The sequence below is a fragment of the Symphalangus syndactylus genome, chromosome 2 (genome assembly GCF_028878055.3).
Source record: "Symphalangus syndactylus isolate Jambi chromosome 2, NHGRI_mSymSyn1-v2.1_pri, whole genome shotgun sequence".
Lineage (NCBI taxonomy): Eukaryota > Metazoa > Chordata > Mammalia > Primates > Hylobatidae > Symphalangus > Symphalangus syndactylus.
In genome coordinates, this window is record NC_072424.2 from 107,152,878 (window position 1) to 107,173,822 (window position 20,945).

The 20,945-nt window shown below is 36.0% G+C and overlaps 1 protein-coding gene across 2 annotated transcripts in view; it reads left to right on the top strand.

Annotated features, from left to right (window-relative positions):
• Positions 1 to 20,945, top strand: part of LAMA2 (laminin subunit alpha 2) — a 625,547-nt gene that overhangs the window by 534,752 nt on the left and 69,850 nt on the right. For both annotated transcript variants that reach the window (XM_055263701.2, XM_055263709.2), the window contains exons 41-45: positions 204 to 306; positions 12,046 to 12,162; positions 14,245 to 14,427; positions 16,487 to 16,492; positions 19,809 to 19,963. In XM_055263701.2, coding sequence (XP_055119676.2) covers positions 204 to 306; positions 12,046 to 12,162; positions 14,245 to 14,427; positions 16,487 to 16,492; positions 19,809 to 19,963 — 564 coding nt within the window. The remainder of the gene's footprint in view (positions 1 to 203; positions 307 to 12,045; positions 12,163 to 14,244; positions 14,428 to 16,486; positions 16,493 to 19,808; positions 19,964 to 20,945) is intronic.

Sequence of the window (20,945 nt, forward strand, 5' to 3'; positions counted from 1 at the left end):
CTCCGTTCCAGATCTTCTTCTCATACCATAGTAAACAGTCTCCTAACTTTAACTACCAAATATGTGCTAATAATTTACAATTCTGTATCTGCAGCCCAGAGCTCTTTCCCAAAGGCAAACTCTGTGTACCCACTGCCTTCTGGATCCCTCCACTCCATTATTCTCTGGTTTTGGATGTATGACATTTGTTTTTCTGTCCACAGGCAACAGGTCCTCGGGGGTTATTAAAGGAAGATGCCAAAGGCTCTCTTCAGAAAAGCTTCAGGATTCTTAACGAAGCCAAGAAGTTAGCAAATGATGTAAAAGGTCAGTGTGGCCATAGTTTTTATTATATTCCAGTTAATCGGGTTATTACTGATAAGATATTCTATCACACTATTGGAGAATATAATTTCTTTAGCATGATTTTTGTGATGATTCTATAATCTATTTAATGCAAGTAAACTTTCTCACTAGTTTTACAAAATGTTGCCTACTTATCTCACTTCAAGTAGGGTAATATTCCATAATTTGTAAGTCTTATTTCTATAGCATCACTTCACCTATATCTAATGTATAGTAACTTTTAGTGTAATAAGTTTTTAAGAGTATCAAACCCAGGCCAGCCATAGTGGCTCACACATGTGATCCTGGTGCTTAGGGAGGCCGAGGCAGGAGGATCCCTTGGTGCCAAGAATTTGAGACCAGCCAGCGAAGCATAGCAAGATCCTTTCTCTACAAAACATTTTTTAAAAATTTAGTCAGGTGTAGCAGTGTGAGCTCATAGGCATAGCTACTTGGAAGGCTGAGCCAGGATGATCACTTTAGCCCACGGGCGTGAAGTTACCATGAGTTGTGATCACACTACTGTACACCAGCCTGGGTAACAGAGTAAGACCCTGTCTCTAAAAAGAAAAACAAAATTAAATACATTTTCCTTTTTCTGAGATGAAGTCTCGCTCTGTCAACCAGGCTGGAGTGCAGTGGTGCAATCTTGGCTCAGTGCAGCCTCTTTCTCCCAGGTTCAAGTGATTCTCCTGCCTCAGCCTCCTGAGTATCTGGGATTACAGGTGCATGCCACCACACCTGGCTAATCTTTGCATTTTGAGTAGAGACAGGGTCTCACCACGTTGACGAGGCTGGTCTCGAACTCCTGACCTCAAGTGATCTTCCCGCCTCGGCCTCCCAAAGTGCTGGGATTACAGGTGTGAGCCACCGTGCCCAGCCCTAAATACATTTTTCTTGTATTTTATTTCTGATTCAGGAATCAAAATGCACAAAATATCTACTGCTATATTAAGAGTTTTATGTTAAGAATATGTCATTAAACATGGTTGCTCTCTATACGAGCCATTACATTTATTATTTCATGTACATATCTCTTGTCTCCCATTTGAATTGCCACCTGTTTCTCTCTCCAGTTTCATTCCCTACCATTTTCTGTCTTATATCTGTCTCCCTAACCTTACCTAAGTATTCATAATTCCTCCCAAACATGCTACTCTTCCAAGCCTTCATGTTTTCAGTATTATTTCTTCCCCTTGGAATGCCTCATCCTTCACCTCTCTTCTTTGTCTAACTGCTTTCTTCCAGACCTTCAGGATTTAGTTCAAATGCCATCATTTCCAGGAAACCTAACACCTCATCTGATTTACATGCCCCCTCTCTGGTATAGTTTTCTCATAGACTTGTCAAACCACCACAATCATGGACTAATTAATATGCCATCTTCTTTTTAAATTTTTAAAATTTTTGTATTGATACATAATAGATGTATAAATTTTTGACATTCCATCTTCTTGAGGAAAGACATGGGGTTTTGCTAACTGTGTATTTCTAGTATGCATAATAATGACTAGCTCAAATGAGGAAATACTTATTTTTTACAATAAATGGTGTTGGCTTATCTTACTTATCTTAGAAAGAGAAGAGGTTTTAAAATCATTTATATTTGGCATGTTTTGGTCTCAGTAGAGGCTGATATGGAATTACAAGTTCTATCTCCATTATAAGTAAAATTTTAATAGTACAATTCTTCAGGCTGTGTATTACAGGTGAAATAAAACTCCCTACACACATAATTCTGCTCAGCAGGTACCTCTTATTACAATCTGAAGAATGACTATAAAAAGCCAAAACCTGTGTTCCTATTGGACAAATAGACTATTGGAAAATTGGACAAAATTCAATCCTGTGACTTTGTGGTCACTCCTTCCTATCTCACACCCTTTCCCAGGGCTGGGAATAGGGAGGAAGGGAGTGAGGTGATTCATGCAAGTGCAGGAACCAATCCTGTCTTTAAGATTTTAATAGTACCAGGGCCGTGCCCTTGCCTCTGTTTCCCCACAAACACTGGTATTATAAAAATGAAGATTGAGTCCACTTGTCCAATAGGAATACAGGTTTTAGCTTTCTATAGTGACTCTTCAGATTGCAATAAGAGCTCTTTGCTGTGCAGAATTATGTATTTTATTTCACCTGTAGTACACAGTCCAAAGGATTTACTATTAAAGTGCCATTTATAATGGAGATCAAATTTGTTCATCATGTATCTTGTTTATTGCACTAATATTGATTTTTTACATATTGCATGAAAATATTTTTATCTTGACTGCAGAATTTTTTAATGCACCTTTAAATTTTGCACCTGAGCTGAGTGCTTTAATCACCTCATTCTGCTTCCAACCCTGCCCTTGCCTCTATTTCCCCACATACACTGGTATTATAAAAATGAAGAAAGAATTTTATTTTTAGGCATTTTTTTTTCCAAGAGAAAAAGAAATCTAAAGACAAGCATTGTAGGAAGGGTTAGGAGACAGAAATGTTCATTAGTTTGAATTTCTTTTTTTTTTTTTTTGTAGTTCAGGTAGTACATTATTTAAAGTAATGAAAACCCACAAACTACTCAAGTAATAATTCCTCTAGAAAACCAAGCCAAGGCTATGACGGAGATGGGAATGTTTTCTTGCTACATTATGACATCTCTCTGATTTGTGGCCAATTACAGAGGTTATAAAATGGCTGTTAATCAGGGAAATGCCATATATTACCACCAGGAACTGCTGAAATAGGCCCTACAGAGCAAAACTCTTGACAGCAGCTATTAAAATAGAGATTTAGTCATTTCTCTCTCTATGGTGCCTGGAGTTAGAAGGAATAAAAATGGTGAGGCCAGTATACCCTCCATATTTCTAATTTGTTGCTTGGTTCAGTTCAGTACAGTTCAGTTAGTTCGTGAGCTTCAGTCATGAATGACTTAGTGCTGCTACCTGCCATTTTTATGCTGTCCTTGCCTTGAGGGAGTCTGAACTTGCCAGGAGCAATTTGTTTTGCTTTTTAATTTTTGAATATACATCTGTTTAAAAGTAAATTTGCACTTGTGTGAGTTTGAGATTTGAAGCTTGTCTACATTGCACTGATCGAATGTTTGTGGAGATAAAAAGTATTTTGTTGATGGGTATGAGGCTTGGTACAAATTGATGACTGAAAGAGTGAAAAGATGAATTAGTACCACCAGGTGAATGAATACTACTTTGCAGATGGACAAGAAATTTTTTTAGGCCGGGTACAGTGGCTCATGCCCTGTAATTTTAGCATTTTGGGAGGCCGAGGCAGGCAGATTATTTGAGACCGGGAGTTCAAGAACAGCCTGGGCCACATGGTGAAACCCCATCTATACAAAAAAAAATTAAAAAGAATCAAAACTTAGCTGGGCGTGGTGGTGTGCACTTGTAGTTCCAGCTACTCAGCTACTTGGGAAGCTGAAGTGGGAGAATAACTTGAGCCCAGGAGGCAGAGGTTGCAGTGAGCCAAGATCGTTCCATTGCACTCCAGCCTGGGTCTCAGAGTGAGAGCCTGTCTCAAATAATAATTAATTAATTAATAATAAAAATTAAAAAGAACTTTTTTCAGTAAAATGCCAACTTCAGGTTCTCATGGAATGTGTACAAGGCAAGGAAGAAGTAGACCTTGGTTTATTAAAAGTTTGAGAATATTAAGATTTTAAAATTATACATCTTACCTTATATTGACTAACTTTTCGGTTTTATTTCCTTCTTAATTTATCCCCAATTTTTGTCTTTGCCCAATATAAATGAAATTATTTAATTACTTAGAAAAATAATAGGTAACACGTTGGCCAGGTGCGGTGGCTCGCACCTGTAATCCTAACACTTTGGGAGGCCGAGGCGGGCAGATCACCTGAGGTAAGGAGTTTGAGACCAGCACGGCCAACGTGGTGAAACCCTGTCTCTACTAAAAATGATAAAATTAGCTGGGCATGGTGGTGGGTGCCTGTAATCCCAGCTACTCGGGAGGCTGAGGTAGGAGAATTGCTGGAACCCAGGAGATGGAGGTTACAGTGAGCTGAGATTGCGCCACTGCACTTCAGCCTGGGCAACAGAGCGAGACTCTGTTTAAAAAAAAAAAAAAAAAAGGGTAACATACCTATAAAATAGATAACACAGGAAATAAAAAGACCTATTCCCTGGAGATCTGTGACAGCTCATTTTAAAAGAGGCGGTTTGTCTCATAGCACTGTAGCCTGTGGTATATAATTACAGTTAACCTTTGAACAATGTGGGGATTGGAGAGCATGGATCCCCTGCACAGTTGAAAATCCATGTATAACATTAGACTCTTCATAAACTTGACTAAAAAAAAAATCTATTCCCAAGCCCAAGAATAATGAATCAGTGCATTGCTTGACATATGGTGCTGTCCCACACAGAGAACAGTATGAAACATTATTCCAATCATTAAGTTTTATCAAACCAATTGAAGCCATCCTTCTACACAATGGTCCTCCAAACACTCAGTCATTCTGTTCAGACAAGTGGGTCATGAAGATTCTGAGATCATGGATGTAATACACTTGCAAATGCTAACCTGTTGAGATTCTGTATTATTATTTTATATTTTAAAAATAAGAGAATAAACTGGAATACTGCAGTGCTGCTAAACCAAAGTATGATATAGGAGTGCAATTGTGACTAAAGGATCCTTTTATTATTAAAGATATACTCCTTTTGAATTTGCATATTACCCTTTGCCTGAATCAGCCTTTCCATAGGAGGCATGTAAAAGACAAGCAAAATCTGCTCTATTGACAACAATTTTAGACTAAAAGGATGAAATTAAGCCTGGGTCTCCTGGCCTACTGTGGTCTGGAGAACAAAGCAGTCTTTTCCAGGTGAAATTGCTGATCTCTCACACAAAGTTGTGATTCCTCCTTTAGAGTGTGAATGGTGGAAATAAAAAAATAAAACCAGGGTGGACTTCGATTAGAGAAAAAATGAAAAGTGGCAAAATAGTGGCAAATACAGAGGGGCAGGTTCTATCGGAAAGATTATCCCTAAGAGTGAGACGTAGCTTGTCATATCCAACCCCACCATGTGAGTAGAAGACAAGAAACAAACATTCAGAACACTCCTGTATATCATCTCAGCAAGAGACAAAGGCCCGTGCAATAAAAATGGGGCTTAGAGCTAAAAACTCATCTGGGCTTTGTTGTGTGTTCAGAATCAGAGTCTGAGATTCTGTGGCGTTTTTTGCAAGTAAGTTAATTTAGACCAGAGATAAACAGAAATGCCTTCAAGAGACTTACAGATAACATAAAGGGATGGTGGGGCCTGTGTTAAACCAAAGAGTATTTGTCTTATTTAAAGGTATTCAAACTCAATTTTCTTGCTGGGCAAAAGAAAACAAGCCTGCAAGCCCACAGTCAGCATGTCCTAGAGGAGCCAAATGCGGGTGTTGATGTCTGGTGGTTTTAGTTTTTCATTCCACTCACTGCAGAGGGGACTCCCTTTCATCCCAATATCCTAAATCTTTGCAGAACCTGCTACCAGACAAGTACACCTTCCCTCCTTTCCTGAAGCTCCTACTATGACCCCCTAGTGGGAGGAAGAGCATATGCAAGCATGGTGCTTATTGTGAACAAGATCTAATCTCTTAATCCGGTCTAAGAAATTAGATCTTGTTCACAATAAGCACCATGCTTGCATATGCTCTTCCTCCCACTAGGGGGTCATGAAAATGTAGCACATATATACCATGGAATACTATGCAGCCATAAAAAATGATGAGTTCATGTCCTTTGTAGGGACATGGATGGAACTGGAAACCATCATTCTCAGTAAACTATCACAAGGACAAAAAACCAAACACCGCATGTTCTCACTCATAGGTGGGAATCGAACAATGAGAACACATGGACACAGGAAGGGGAACATCACACTCCAGGGACTGTTGTGGGGTGGGGGGAGGGAGGAGGGACAGCATTAGGAGATATACCTAATGCTAAATGATGAGTTAATGGGTGCAGCAAAACAACATGGCACATGGATACGTATGTAACAAACCTGCACATTGTGCACATGTACCCTAAAACTTAAAGTATAATAATAATAAAAAAAAAGATCTAATTTCTTACTTTCAGATCAGAAGAGGGTTTCTCCATAACCTGACTCCCTGTGAAACAGTCATCTCTGAGGTTCCCATATGTGGTCACTCTAGTATGTATGTCTGTCTGTGCAAAATAAGTAATCAGATATAGAGCACATCCCAAACTTGTGACAGCTACTGGGGAAAGGGAAGCACAGGAGTAATAATCATGAAAGAAAGCTAGAAATATAAAGGTTCAGAAAACGATACCATTCCGAATCATTGTCACCAAACTCAGTGATTGCCTGCATAATGCAGAAAACTGGAGGGATTTTTCTAAAAAGTACAAAGATTGGGTGTAGCAACCTTATCAAATCAATTTGCTGGAGAACTAGGAGAGAAATACAGTTGCAGATTTTACCTTCTATTCTTCCTCACTCGGGTGCTCTTCTTTCCTACCCAGGTCTCAAGGTCCTGCACTGGGTATTTAGGTTGACTTAGGGGACAGGGTCTTTAGAAATCTCAAGAAGCCAAAATCTGAACACAGTCGCTTATGCCTGTAATCCCAGGTCCTTTCAAAAGTAATCACATTTCCATGAATTTCACCCTTGTGAATGGGGCATTCTTTCAGGGCATTTATTTGTGCCCTATTCATATTAATAAAAAATAAAAATTCCATTTCAGAAACTCAACTGGATGAAATTTGAATAGTCAAATTAAACATTTCCATTAAAATTTATAATAATCATCCTGATATTTAGTTGAAAAGTGAGGAATATATACATAGGTATACATATGCTTAGGAAATATAAAAAGGAAATAAACTTAGGTTCTGGACCAAGTAATTTAAATAAAAAAGAAATAAAGTCATAAATAACATTATTGTAATAAAAACTGGTAAAACACACCAGGACAATTTTCAAACCAATGTCAGTGTTTTACCTTTTACTTACTGCCTATGGCAAATCCAGCACTTTCTCATACATCTCCCAGTTTATTTCTCATATCAGTCACATGAAGGAAGATATTGTCTTTATTTGCCATATGTAAAAAGGGACAGAAATGACGTTTGAACCCACATCTTCCAACTCTGTGTCCTATAATGATTTCATTGTACCGGACTAGATTTCAGAGAAATACTGTGTAGCAGCTTTATTTTGAGATCGTACATAGTTAGTTCTAATATAACTAAGCCCTAATTTATATTTAGCATCATGTCAGAAACATGATAAACAAGAGTAACTGCTCATTATTAATGCAAGTGACTTGCAACTCTGCCCTGCGATTTTTATTCTGGATATATCTATCTTGTGCCATTTCAATGGGCATGTGACAAAGGAAAATTACACTGTCAGTGTGTTCCCAGTCGACCCTTGCTACTCTGCTTCTTCCATTCCCTCATTGTGAGTCCTGCTTTTGCCAAACTAATTCTCGGACATTTTTCTTCTACCCTATGAGGAGGAGATGAGAAAGGGAGAGCCAGACTTAAAGACGTATGTGTGTGTAGCCTTTGAGTTTTGGTGGATGTGATCTTTAGAGAGAAAATAGAGAGAATGACTAGGCTTCTGTTATTGGGTTTCAGAGCTGAAGGAATAAGGAGAGGGAATCTAGAAAATATAACTATGGATTATAAATTAAATCTTGTTCTCCAGAAATCACAAGTAAAAAATTCAGTTGGATTTTCTTTTAACTATCGATAATTCTGTTTCTTCACCCTTGTTACAATCCAAACTGAACCACAAGATTTCTTTCTTACTTTTAGTTATGGATACTCTATGCCTCCTCTGTCTTTTAGTTAAAATCAGCCCAGGAGTGCTTATTTGTCTAGGTTTTCCTCGCTATTATTTTGTAAGTTCCATTTTGAAATCGGCAATTCTTCTCTGAATAGCTTCTACTCGTCTAATTCTATCACCAAAGCTACAAAATGTTTAGATGTAGTTCAAGAAATTCCAGAAACTACTTTAGAAAAAAGTGATCAGCATAAGAAAGGGCAAATTAAGAAGAATCAGAGTCAAGCAGCTGAAACATTAAAAAAAAATCAGAACAGGGTTGGAATATATACATTGTAACTTGCTAGTACAAAAAAAGTGCAGAGAATCAAAATTAGTGCTTTGGAACTTGAGAGGCAGCAGTAACAATATTCTTCAGGTCAGTCTTCTGAATAATTGGCCCAGTTGTTCAGCCAGTACTTTGCTGTCAGAATGCAGAAAGTGGTATAAATCCAGGGATGCCCTTCAAATTAATTATCTTTTTCACCATACATGAATATCTTGCTTGCCAGAACATTTGAATGCTTCATTATTTTAAAAACTAAATCCAATCAAGAAGCTAAGAAATGAAATTTCTACAGTTCCATTTTCTTAAGTGTTGAAGACTTCCAAGCTAATATCAAAAGAGCAGCCCTTTATTCTCAAAGAATTTGTATAGATATCACAGTCATAATCAGACTGGCTTTATTTCAGAGAGTATGCTTTTGGTAGCCTATCCAAAGATTTTATTTTAGTATAAACAGTAAAAATAACAGAAGTATTATAAGAAAGATGAATTGTGATTGACAGAGGAGAAAATTCAATTACTTGGAAAGTGTATTTTGTGGGATTAGAATTGAAAATAATAATATGTCAGTGACTGAAGTAGACATATTGATGTTTTAGAGCCATGCTTTGCTGCAATATTTTATGCTTTGTTTTTCAGTGATGTCAGGTCTTTGGCTTGGAATTTAACAACAGACACTTTAAACAATGTTATGTGCTTATATTAGTATAATCTGTAGTATAACAGAAGTTTAAGATGTCTGCCTATAAAACTCTTTATATGAAATGGAGTGAATCATTAATTAATATGTCCAGTACTCTCCTTCACATCCAGACACCGATAGTTCAGAATCCTCCATCTATCCACCTTTCCCTTTACTATTCTTCACAGATGCAGGCCAACAAAGACGAGGATAGTTCTCCAGCTGCCCGTGGCCTGCACAGCTCCTCTAATGAGCTACATGCACAACCTCTGAGAGGGGTGTGCACACAATCAAATTAAGACTGCTGTAGCTCTATTCTATGGGGCATATTCTCTCCCACCTGCCTTCTCTGGGTATCAGGAAAGTGATGAAAATCAGTCTTGGTGTTGACAAATAACACGAAGATGGCAAATAACATTCTTCCCCAGTTAGGTGGTTTAAGTTTTTTAAAAAATTGAAAAACAGAAATATATGCACACAGAAAGCAATTTAGCCAGCACAACCAGGTATAAAATGAGAAGTTTTAGTACATTGTCCCTCATGGCACTGTTAACTGCCTCATTCGTTCCCAGTTTCTACTCACTATTAATTACTGTAAAGGTTTTTGGCATGTTCTTCTCTACCCAGCTCCCACCAGCCCCTACCATGCCAAATGCTTGTATATGTGTTAGCATATATATGGTGCATCTTGCTTATTTTCATGGAAAGGTCTTAAGGTTTATTTCACGTCCACATCCGCTCATCTACTTCTTTTTATAGATTGCACATGTACCATTGTATGAACATGCTATGTAGATATAAACAGTACTTTAATCTTGTTAGGGTATTTTTATTCCCCCCTCCTTTTTTTATTACAAATGAAGAGCTAGTGAGTATCCCCAAAGATAAATCTTTTACAAGTATATTGTAGGGTAAATTTCCATCAATAGAATTGCCAAACCAAATACATGTCTCTTTAAAATTCTAATAAACGTATTAACTTGCTGTTCAAACAATGGAATCAATCTGCACTTCCACTAGCACTCTTGTGAACACTTGACATTATCATACATTTAATTTTCCCCAATCTCAAAAATAAGAAATGACATCTTACTGCTGCTTAGTTTTACAGTTCTTTATGATCATCTTGAGTGCTTTTTAAGAATTTCATAATTGATTATGTATGTTTATTTTATTGTGAACTACCTATTCTTATATTTTCCTCATTATCCTTAAAAATATGGAACACTTTGCATATTTGCCTGCCAGTTTTGCACATAGACAATGCTATTCCACTCTGAATAATTACAATTTGGTTATATATGTTGCTTAGGTGAGGCTTCTCTGATTTCTGTAACTGTGACCAATTTCTTTAAGACAACAAAGGAGAAAATGAGAGCAAGACAAAGGAAAGGAGGGGGACAGGAAGAAAAGGTTGAGGGTGATGGTGGGAGGAGGATTACTACCCAAAATGCTCTACTAATCCCTAGTTTTGACTATCAATCCCTGGTAGAGTGTAGTAGTTAGCATTGTTTATGGAATGAGACTGTGGATTTGAATACCACCACTGCCACTTATTAACCATGCAAGCTTAGGAAATTTACTCAACTTCTCTAAGTCTCAATTTCCTCATTTGTAAATTGGAGATAGTAATAGTATATACATCATCATATACATCATGCATCAATGTTATTGTAAGGATTAAGTAAAACAACCCACTGAAACTGAAGAACACTAAATGCGTGTAACATACACACTCAATGCTTGTCAGGCATTACTCTTACTAAATACTGGTCCATCCTATCCAGGAGGGACTAGAACAGCTTCTCTTTCTTGGTCCTTTCTCAGTGGCCCTCCTTACTTGGGGACTCTGTCTTGTATTTACATGTTGCATTTCTGTGGAGCTAATTTAAACAATTAGTATGCATGTCCCAAGACAATTTTTATGGCATAAGAAGCTATTAAAAATTTACCTAAAAAATGATCTGTTGTATCCAGTCAAGAGAGGTAAGTAATATTGTGGGAAGTATAGGATTTTTCATATTTTTTTTTTTCAATTTGATTTTCACTAATAAATGATGTAAGAAAAAGAAGACAGATGAACTCCATTTCAGTCTTAAGATATATTTGCAGTTTAATGCATACCTGAGTAAGATTTCTAAACTTATATCAACAGATTGGATCTTTATTTTCTTTCCCCTTGATGATTTCAGATTTTACTGTTTGTATTGTTGTACTCGAATTTAAACTGCTTAGTTACTATTACAATATAAATTAAAGTTTAGAGAATATTAAAAAGCTAGTGGAAAGCAGCTAGAAAACTTATATATGTAATATTAAATTATCTTTAGCAAACAGCATTTTTGAATATTAATGATAACATTGCTAAAGTAGCAAGAGAAAAAAATCTATATAAAGTTTATTGGACCCAATTTGTAAAAATATTGTTTTCTTTATGAGAAAAATGACTACTGTCAGATATGTGCTAAACGTTGTTTTTCCATTTCTTTAATTTGCATTTTTGTCCAAATAAATATTAACAAATATTATTGTACTGAAGTTGGAGGATTCTGCTATCTGAGATTTTGAAAATCTAATCCAATGATTCATTTTGGTAATAAAAGTTTTTAAATAAGTGGAATCAATGGTAGTGATAACAAGAGGGCATAATTACAAATGGAATAAAAGACTAATTCTTTGGAGGTTTCTTCTCTATAGGAAGATATCAAATTAAGTCAGATAAAGATCAGATACCAGGAAGAAAACGTCATTGTTCAACAATGATAATAAAAACACATATTTTTTATTATGATTGGAAATATATTTATGTATAGATGCCAATAAATTAAATACATTTTCTTGCTTTTAATTAATTTTATATTAAAATAACCTGAAATTGCACATCCAAGTGTAAGCTCAGAGATGATAAAACTTATTTAATCCTTTTTTTTGTTTTTTATTCACAGAAAATGAAGACCATCTAAATGGCTTAAAAACCAGGATAGAAAATGCTGATGCTAGAAATGGGGATCTCTTGAGAGCTTTGAATGACACTTTGGGAAAGTTATCAGCTATTCCAAATGGTAAGCATTCAGGACACTACCAACTGTGTCAGTTGACCTGAAGTTTTGAAGACTATTGTTAACTTTTACCGTTTTTTTCTAAGATTATTCTGGTACTATTATCTGGAAATTAGATACTGGTTTTCTTACTTATGAATTCTTCTTTGTGAGAATGAGAAACTAAACCATACTTTTCATTATGGTATTTTTTATCTTTTATTGCTTTTAGCCAGTATCCTTAGGAATGTGTTACAGAAAGGAAGATATAGACATCTTATTATTAAAAAACTCATCCTTCAGTATTGGCAGGGGATTGGTTCCAGGACCCCCCCACAGATATCAAAATTATCGAATACTCAAGTCCCTTTTATAAAATGGCACAGTATCTGCATATAACCTACGCATAGCCTCCCATATACTTTTAATCCCTAGATTATTTATAATACCTAATATAATGTAAATGCTATGTAAATTCTTACAGTGTATTGTTTAGGAAATAATGACAAGAAAAAAGTTTGTCTATTTTCAGTACAGACACAACCATTTTTTTCCCCTAAATATCCAACTCTCCAAGGTTGGTTGAATTTACAGATACAGAGCCCACTGACACAGAGGGACAACTGTATTGTCTTCTGTGTTTCAGCCCAAGAAATCGTGTATTAGTGAGATAGAATAAATCACATAGACACTATTCTCTGAAATACTGATGTACCACCACAACGGCACGGTTTATTAAAGTACCTGCAGTAATAGGTGAGAGCCCACTGTATTCTCTCTTGATAAAATTCAATTTCTTTAGCTATTTCAACTTTCAAAAACATTAGTGGTCAAACGATGTCTATAATATCTTTCTACCTATTAGAACTGCTGGAAATTTTTGCATGGTATTAGTTCCTGAAAGCCCACGTTATTTTAAAGATACTACTTTCACTATTCTTATATTGTTAAAACATGATATAATAGCAACAAAGATTATAAACACTTATCGAGTACTTAATATACTTATGTTAAGTTTATGTAATTTTCATACCAATTGGAGCAAAAAAATTTGCTTCATTTGCTCACATCAATTGGTGTGAGGATTACATATACTTAACATAAGTATACTGAATATAGATAACGTAAGTATATCATACATAAGTATAATATAGATAACATAAGTATAGATAACATAAGTAACATTTAGAATAGTCACTTCACTACTTTAAGAGCTAAACAGGTATTCATACAGATACAGAACCCACTGACACAGAAGGACAACTTGTCTTCCGTGTATAACGTAAGTTAGCACTAACACTTAACATCAGTTAAGATACTGTTATTATCCCCACTTTACAGGTGAGAAACAGACACAGGATACTGAAGGCCATTGTTAAAAGTGGCACATAGGAAACTTAAACCCCACAGTTTGATTTCAGAGCCTGTGATCTTAACCACTAACCTATACGCACTAGTAGTCATCTATAGGTACAATATACAAATCAGGATCAGGAGACAAATGCACATATTTATACAACACAGTTAATATTAAAATCTAAGTGGTTTTTACTTTTTTAACATTGAAAAACCTGAGTAACTTTTCAGATTTTCATGTCACTTCTTCAGTAGTAAGTATATAGAAAATTTCCAGTGCTGAAAACAAATATAAATACACGAATGCGTGGCCTAACATACCTGAAAATGTTTCTCTATCCTAAAATGAAAATACGTTAATTTCCCTCCAACCCCCACCCCAACCCCTGCCCCGCTTTGGAAATGCAGATTAAATCTTAAGCCTCGTTTTCATGAAGCTCACATGGATAAATTTATCTCGTTAATAAGTTCAGCAGCAAATCACAATATGACCTTATACAATGAATATTTAGAATAGTCACTTCACTACTTTAAGAGCTAATCAGGTATTCATAGCAAAAGTCCCCGAGAAAATTTAATTTAGCTAAAAAATTTGCTTCATTTGCTACATCTGAATGAGACAAAGTTCAGCCTTTTCCCTTTGCAAATGTGTCCGAGGTCAGCCAGCCCCAGCCTGGCTTTGACAAGCATGGATTAAGCCACTAATTCCAGACCCTTTGTTTTGTTTTTCATACCCTCATCTGCTGACAGACACAGCTGCTAAACTGCAAGCTGTTAAGGACAAAGCCAGACAAGCCAACGACACAGCTAAAGATGTACTGGCACAAATTAAAGAGCTCCACCAGAACCTCGATGGCCTGAAGAAGAATTACAATAAACTAGCAGACAGCGTCGCCAAAACGAATGCTGTGGTTAAAGATCCTTCCAAGAACAGTAAGATCTCCTTTTTCATTGTGATGATGTAATTTATTTCCTCTCACCGTAAAAGTATCCCAGACTCGTAAATGCTCAAGTTGGAAAGACCCTCACAGTGGTGTAGTCTGCCTTCCTTGTTTCATAGATCGGCCTCAGGAATCGAGTGTCATGCAGTTCCAAAACTAGAATCCAAGTCTTCCAGCTCTGCCCCAGTGCTTTTTTCTTCTGAATTTTTTCCAGTCAAGAAGAGATTAGGAATTCTCAAGGTGTGCCTAACATTAGGCAGAGAGATGCCACTTTTCAATCCGTGTGTGTAATTAAAAATATAGTTGTACTTGGGTAATTATATCCTCAGAATTGGCGAAGTGTCATGGAACATAGAGGTTAAGGGGCCCGTTCATTAGCAGACTTGTTAGAACAGGGTAGGAAAATGATATCAACTTGAAATGCATTAAAATTTGAAAATCTTGATGTTTTATTACTTAGATTCCAGTTATTTCACATTTCCAGGAAATAAAAATAAAGCATTTATCTAGTTGCTAAAGACTATTCACATCTTTTATATATTGTATCAAATTATATTGACTTAAGGATTTACTGAGAAAACCTGAGAGAAAATATCATAATCTATATTATTAGTTAAATACAGTCAAAATATTAAGATTTTCAAATGCATTTTTCCTTTTCTGTCAAATGATACAAAGCTATATTGGGCCAGGTACAGTGGCTAACACCTGTAACCTTTGCACTTTAGGAGCCTGAGGCGGGAGGATCACTTGAGCCTGGGAATTCGAGACCAGCCTGGGCACCATAGCAAGACCCCATCTTTACAAAAAATTTAAAAAATAGCCAGGCATGGTAGTGACATTGCACCTGTATTCCCAGCCACTTGGGAGTCTGAGGCTGGAGGATCCCTTGAACCCAGAAGGGTGAGGCTGCAGTGAGCTGTGATCATGCCACTGCACTCCAGCCTGGGTGGCAGATTGAGATGCTGTCTCAAAAAAAAAAAGGGTTATCTTGGTACCCTTGTTACATGGTTTCACCAAAGGAGATGCTTGGGTAATTTGTGCTTTTCACTTTCAAGAGACTAGCCCTCTTTATATGCCAACATTTTTGGGGGGGTATCAAAATATTTGGAGTATAAAAACAAAAGCACTGTAATTGGTGTTATATGCCATACAATTCAAATGCTGTTTGAGTGGGGAATGGAGCCTGATTTCAGCATCCTAGCCTCAAATCAAATCCTATGGATGCTATGATATAATAGACATTATTAATATGACTCCTTCATGAGCAAGGAAGAGTACAAACACATATAACATAAACTTCAGGGCCAGGGAGAAAAAGGGGAGATAAAAACATTTTAAAAAATTTTTTAATGTAAGCCCAGAAATGGCTTCTCTTGTACCTCAAGGATTCCATAATAACTTCTTATGATTTATGCCAAATCACAATATTCCCACTAAAAATGAATGAAAACAGAATTTTAATCAAATATTGCTATCTCTGCTGCTTACTTCATAATTTAAGATATATTTTTAACTTTTATTTTAAGTTCAGGCGTGTAAGTGCAGGTTTGTTACATAGGTAAACCTGTGTCATGGGTGTTTGTTTTATGAATTATTTATTTCATCACGCACGTATTAAGCCTAGTACCCATTAGTTATTTTTCCTGACCCTCTCCCTCCACCTGCACTCCACCCTCCAAAAGAATTCCATTCTGTTTTAGATTGATTCTCAACTGGTAGTGGCCTTTCATAATATCTCTGTTTTAATCCTATCCTCTATTATGAGAAATAGTTAATTATCTATAAATATTAATTAAATTGGGTCTGTTTTCTATCTTACTAAAACATAGAAATAATTTTTAAAATACAAATAGTGGCCACTAAATTATACATTTTGTGTACTTTTATTTGGTAACATTTGTTTGAGTTAAAATGGGGTGCATTTATAATTAGTACCTGTTATGAAAAATACCATTTTTTATAGTCACTACTTTATAATATTTATAGAAAATACTTCCTCATGAATTTTCTAATTTTTTTGTTTTGTTTCCACGGGAAATTGCCTGCAGAAATCAGTATGTATATGTTTACTTATATACCTTTTAGTAACGCTCATGCTTCATTGCTTATTGCAAAACGTCTCAGCTTTGCATGTACTATATTTTGGTTTTGCTTTAAACATTGCATAGCTATTCTTTCCACTGTCACAGTATTAATGGTAGATATGTAAAAGGAATCTTCCTTTATAAAAAGGTCATATGTGGATAAAGGTGATATCAAATGTTTTTAATAGTGTTATAAAAAGTTTGGTCAGGCGAAGTGGCTCATACTCTAACCCCAGAACTTTGGGAGGTCAAGGTGGGAGGATCACTTGAGGCCAGGAGTTTGAGATCAGCCTGGGAAACATAGCAAGACTCTATCTCTACAAAAAGGAAAAGTGAGTGAAATATCTGTATGATAGCCACATAAAAGTGGAAAACTGAACTTCTCTATAGAATTAACTAGATTATGCTGTTTCTGATAACACAAATTCACTCCTTGACACACAAATGACTTAATTGCAAGAGGATTAAAATAGATTAGGTCTACATTGCTGTTGTTTTTACCCTGCGAAGCTCACTTTTTCCTCTCCTTGTGATTATTCTCAACTTCTGTAGAATTATATTTGGAGAAACACATAATAAAACTAGGCCTTAACAAATGAGCAGCTACTGGGATATCAAAATGTTCTCTCTTAAACATCCCATAGTTTAAGTTGAAAGTCAAGATAAAACTGAAAAAATAGCTACAAAAACAAATAACAAAATTTAATATATCACTATTTGAAAAATATGACCAAGAGTGTCCTCAGTGGAAAATGAGAGCAACTACATTACTAAACCATCATTGAAATAACAATTTTAAACAATCAACTTTGGTGACTTAGAAAAAGCAGAGTTAAAGAATGGAAAAGACTGAAAAATTAATGAATTTGAAGACAGAAAATAATAGACCTGATAAATCTAAAAGGTGACTCCTTAGGAGTATAGATTAAAAATTAAGTGATTGTCAAGTTTCATCAAGAAAAATAAAGGACAAATAGGCAAAGCTCTAAAAGAGGTTATCACTAGACAAGGGAGGAAATTTAACACATAAGAGATTACTTGGGAAAACTTCAACTGCTCCAGAGGACAGAGGAAAAAGAGGGGAGAAGAGGAGCTTCCAAGTTCCATTTTGAAACATTTGGCAAAAACTTCTGAGAACTCGTGAATAAAAGAGTCTGTAATTTGCCTACGTCTAAGTAGTCTTTAACTACTTTTACTCTTTCTCATTAATCTAAATCTAAATCATTTTGCCTCCGTTTTAGAATAATTTGTAGAATGTCAGAATAACAATGGCGAATTAAAGGAAGGGAAAAATGAACAAACGGTTTATTAAAAGTATACAAAATAAAGGGATCACTGTGTTTACGCTATCTGCATGATGATATAACAAACATTTCTATCCAGATAACATGCATTTCAGGAAGAAAATACTGCACTCAGTTCTTGATATAGCAAATCTATTAGTTAAATTTAATAATAGACCTATGTTCTTTTTAAATGCCGCTAGCAGCATAAGTCATATTTATGAGTTCAAAATACCTACTTCAAAACCTAATTTAAAAAAAAAATAATTTACTTCCCTTTGAGCACATGTGATTCGTTCCTGAGGGTTAGTTCTCAGTGGTTGTATGTCAGCCGCAGAGCAGATCATTCAGAGTCTAACACGGCATGTAGCCTTGAACCTTAAGCAATTTAGCTTTTTCATCAGAGTCACAATGACAGAAAGTTGAACAATACACACTTAATCAGATAATGAATGACATAGTGTGGATGAGACTGCCAGCATCCCAGCAATAGAATAAGTGGTTTACCCCACAGTGAGATACCATCTCACACCAGTTAGAATGGCCATCATTAAAAAATCAGGAAACAACAGGTGCTGGAGAGGATGTGGAGAAATAGGAACACTTTTACACTGTTGGTGGGACTGTAAACTAGTTCAACCATTGTGGAAGTCAGTGTGGCGATTCCTCAGGGATCTAGAACTAGAAATACCATTTGACCCAGCCATCCCATTACTGGGTATATACCCAAAGGACTATAAATCATGCTGCTATAAAGACACATGCACACGTATGTTTATTGCGGCACTATTCACAATAGCAAAGAGTTGGAACCAACCCAAATGTCCAACAACGATAGACTGGATTAAGAAAATGTGGCACATATACACCATGGAATACTATGCAGCCATAAAAAATGATGAGTTCGTGTCCTTTGTAGGGACATGGATGAAACTGGAAAACATCATTCTCAGTAAACTATCGCAAGGACAAAAAACCAAACACAGCATGTTCTCACTCATAGGTGGGAATTGAACAATGAGAACTCATGGACACAGGAAGGGGAACATCACACTCCGGGGACTGTTGTGGGGTGGGGGGAGGGGGGAGGGACAGCATTAGGAGATGCACCTAATGCTAAATGACGAGTTAATGGGTGCAGGAAATCAACATGGATACATATGTAACAAACCTGCACATTGTGCACATGTACCCTAAAACCCTAAAGTATATTAAAAAAAAAAAAAAAAAAAAGAATAAGTGGTTTACCACGTGGCATAGGCCCTCCCTTGAAAAGCACATACTGAAAGTCTATGGATCAGTGATGACCTTCAACTATTTTAGGGTTGAAACTTTGAAATTGCCAATATGTAACCCTTTATTTTTTTTAACCTACAAAAACAGCTGTTTAATATGGGTCAACCTAATATACAACATAGGATAATCAACTATTCTTCAAAATGAAATTGAACTGCACCATGAAAGATTTAATTAAATATAGGCCTTTAGTCTAAGGGTTTTTCAACATCAAAATTTCTTCAAAAGACATTTTGATAGCTTCTCTCTTTAAGATGTGCAAAAAAAGACGGTGAGAAAAAGAAAGAAAACCAATTTTGTGTAAAAACCCTGATTTAAATACAGTTCTGGCTTGGACAGACTAGGTGACATTTTAAAGATGCTTTCATTTCCTTGCTTCTGTGACTAAAGTTCTATTCTGTAAATGTTAACTTTTTGGCTGAAATTAGAAATTAAGCAATGAATTAAGTTCTTCATATTCTCTACCTTCAATGCTAATTTTTACCTTAATCACAAAGAAAAAGTGGCGGCCCTCTGTCCTAATATCTACTCCCCTGGCCTGCTTGAGTCTCAACTAAAATATTCACATTTGCCATCACACATTTCGCTTTAGCTGTTACGGCCATGATTTGTCACATTAATAAGATGAAATTGTTTGGTTAAGCATACTGCTATTCTAATTCTGTGTGTGCACGCATATACGTGCACACTAATTTTGTTCTATGCAGTTGCCGATGCAGATGCCACTGTCAAAAATTTGGAACAGGAAGCTGACCGGCTAATAGATAAACTCAAACCCATCAAGGAACTTGAGGATAACCTAAAGAAAAACATCTCTGAGATAAAGGAATTGATAAACCAAGCTCGGAAACAAGCCAATTCTGTAAGTTCTTTTTATCGTCAGTATCAGTAACTGATTGTAATTGTTGGATTATTCCTAGAGGGAATGTCTTTCCCCAGGATTCCCCGTTGAATTATCTTAGGTTCTTTTCCTTTAACTTGAAGAGATTTGGGGTAGGAGGGGTTGGAGTGGGGAAGAGGTTAGTTTTGTTTTGTTTGTAAATTTCAAAAGACATTTCATGAGAACAATAATCACCACTTATTGTTTTAAAACTGGGAATTCTGGTATATTCTATTACTATTTGCATAGAATAATACAAATAGCAAAAAGAAAACCTTATTATTGTATACTAAAAAGCCATGGATGAGAGTATCTTCCTCTTGCTAAAAACAAACCAAAAAAAAGGCCAACTAATGGGGTTATGGCAGGAATGAAGGAACAATATATGGAATAAGAGCAAAGAGAAACAAACATTTTATATATATATTCTTTTGTCTGGTATAAACAACAATAAAAATGGCTTTGGTTATACTTTTTACATTTATTTTTTGTTTTGGAGTAGATAGGAAATAGCTGATTTGTCTCAAAATTTTGCTCTTTATTTACCCAATTAGAACTTTACTAGGATAGAGACAGAGCTTTCTAGAAGGTAGCATGCTAACGAGCCAGGGCAGAGTTGTTAAGTGCCAACGTGAAACTTTAGTCAAAGGAAGGAAGGAAGGGAAGGGGAGGAGAGGTGAGGGGAGCTAAGGGGAGGGGAGGCGAAGGGAGGGGTGGTAGAAAGAAAGAAAGGAAGGGCAGTTTTCTTATTTTCAGGCTTGAACTCAAACCTTGTTAGATACCTCAGTTTTCCATGTGAAAAATTCTGTTTTTTGAACAACTTTGGAGCTAGGATGATCAGAAAAGCCCTTCTTAGTCCATCAATTTATATTTTTAGTAGTATTTAAAAATATGATGCTCCAGTAACAGTATATTCTTTTTCCTCCTTATTCACATCTAACACTTCTAAACAACGCCAAGACAA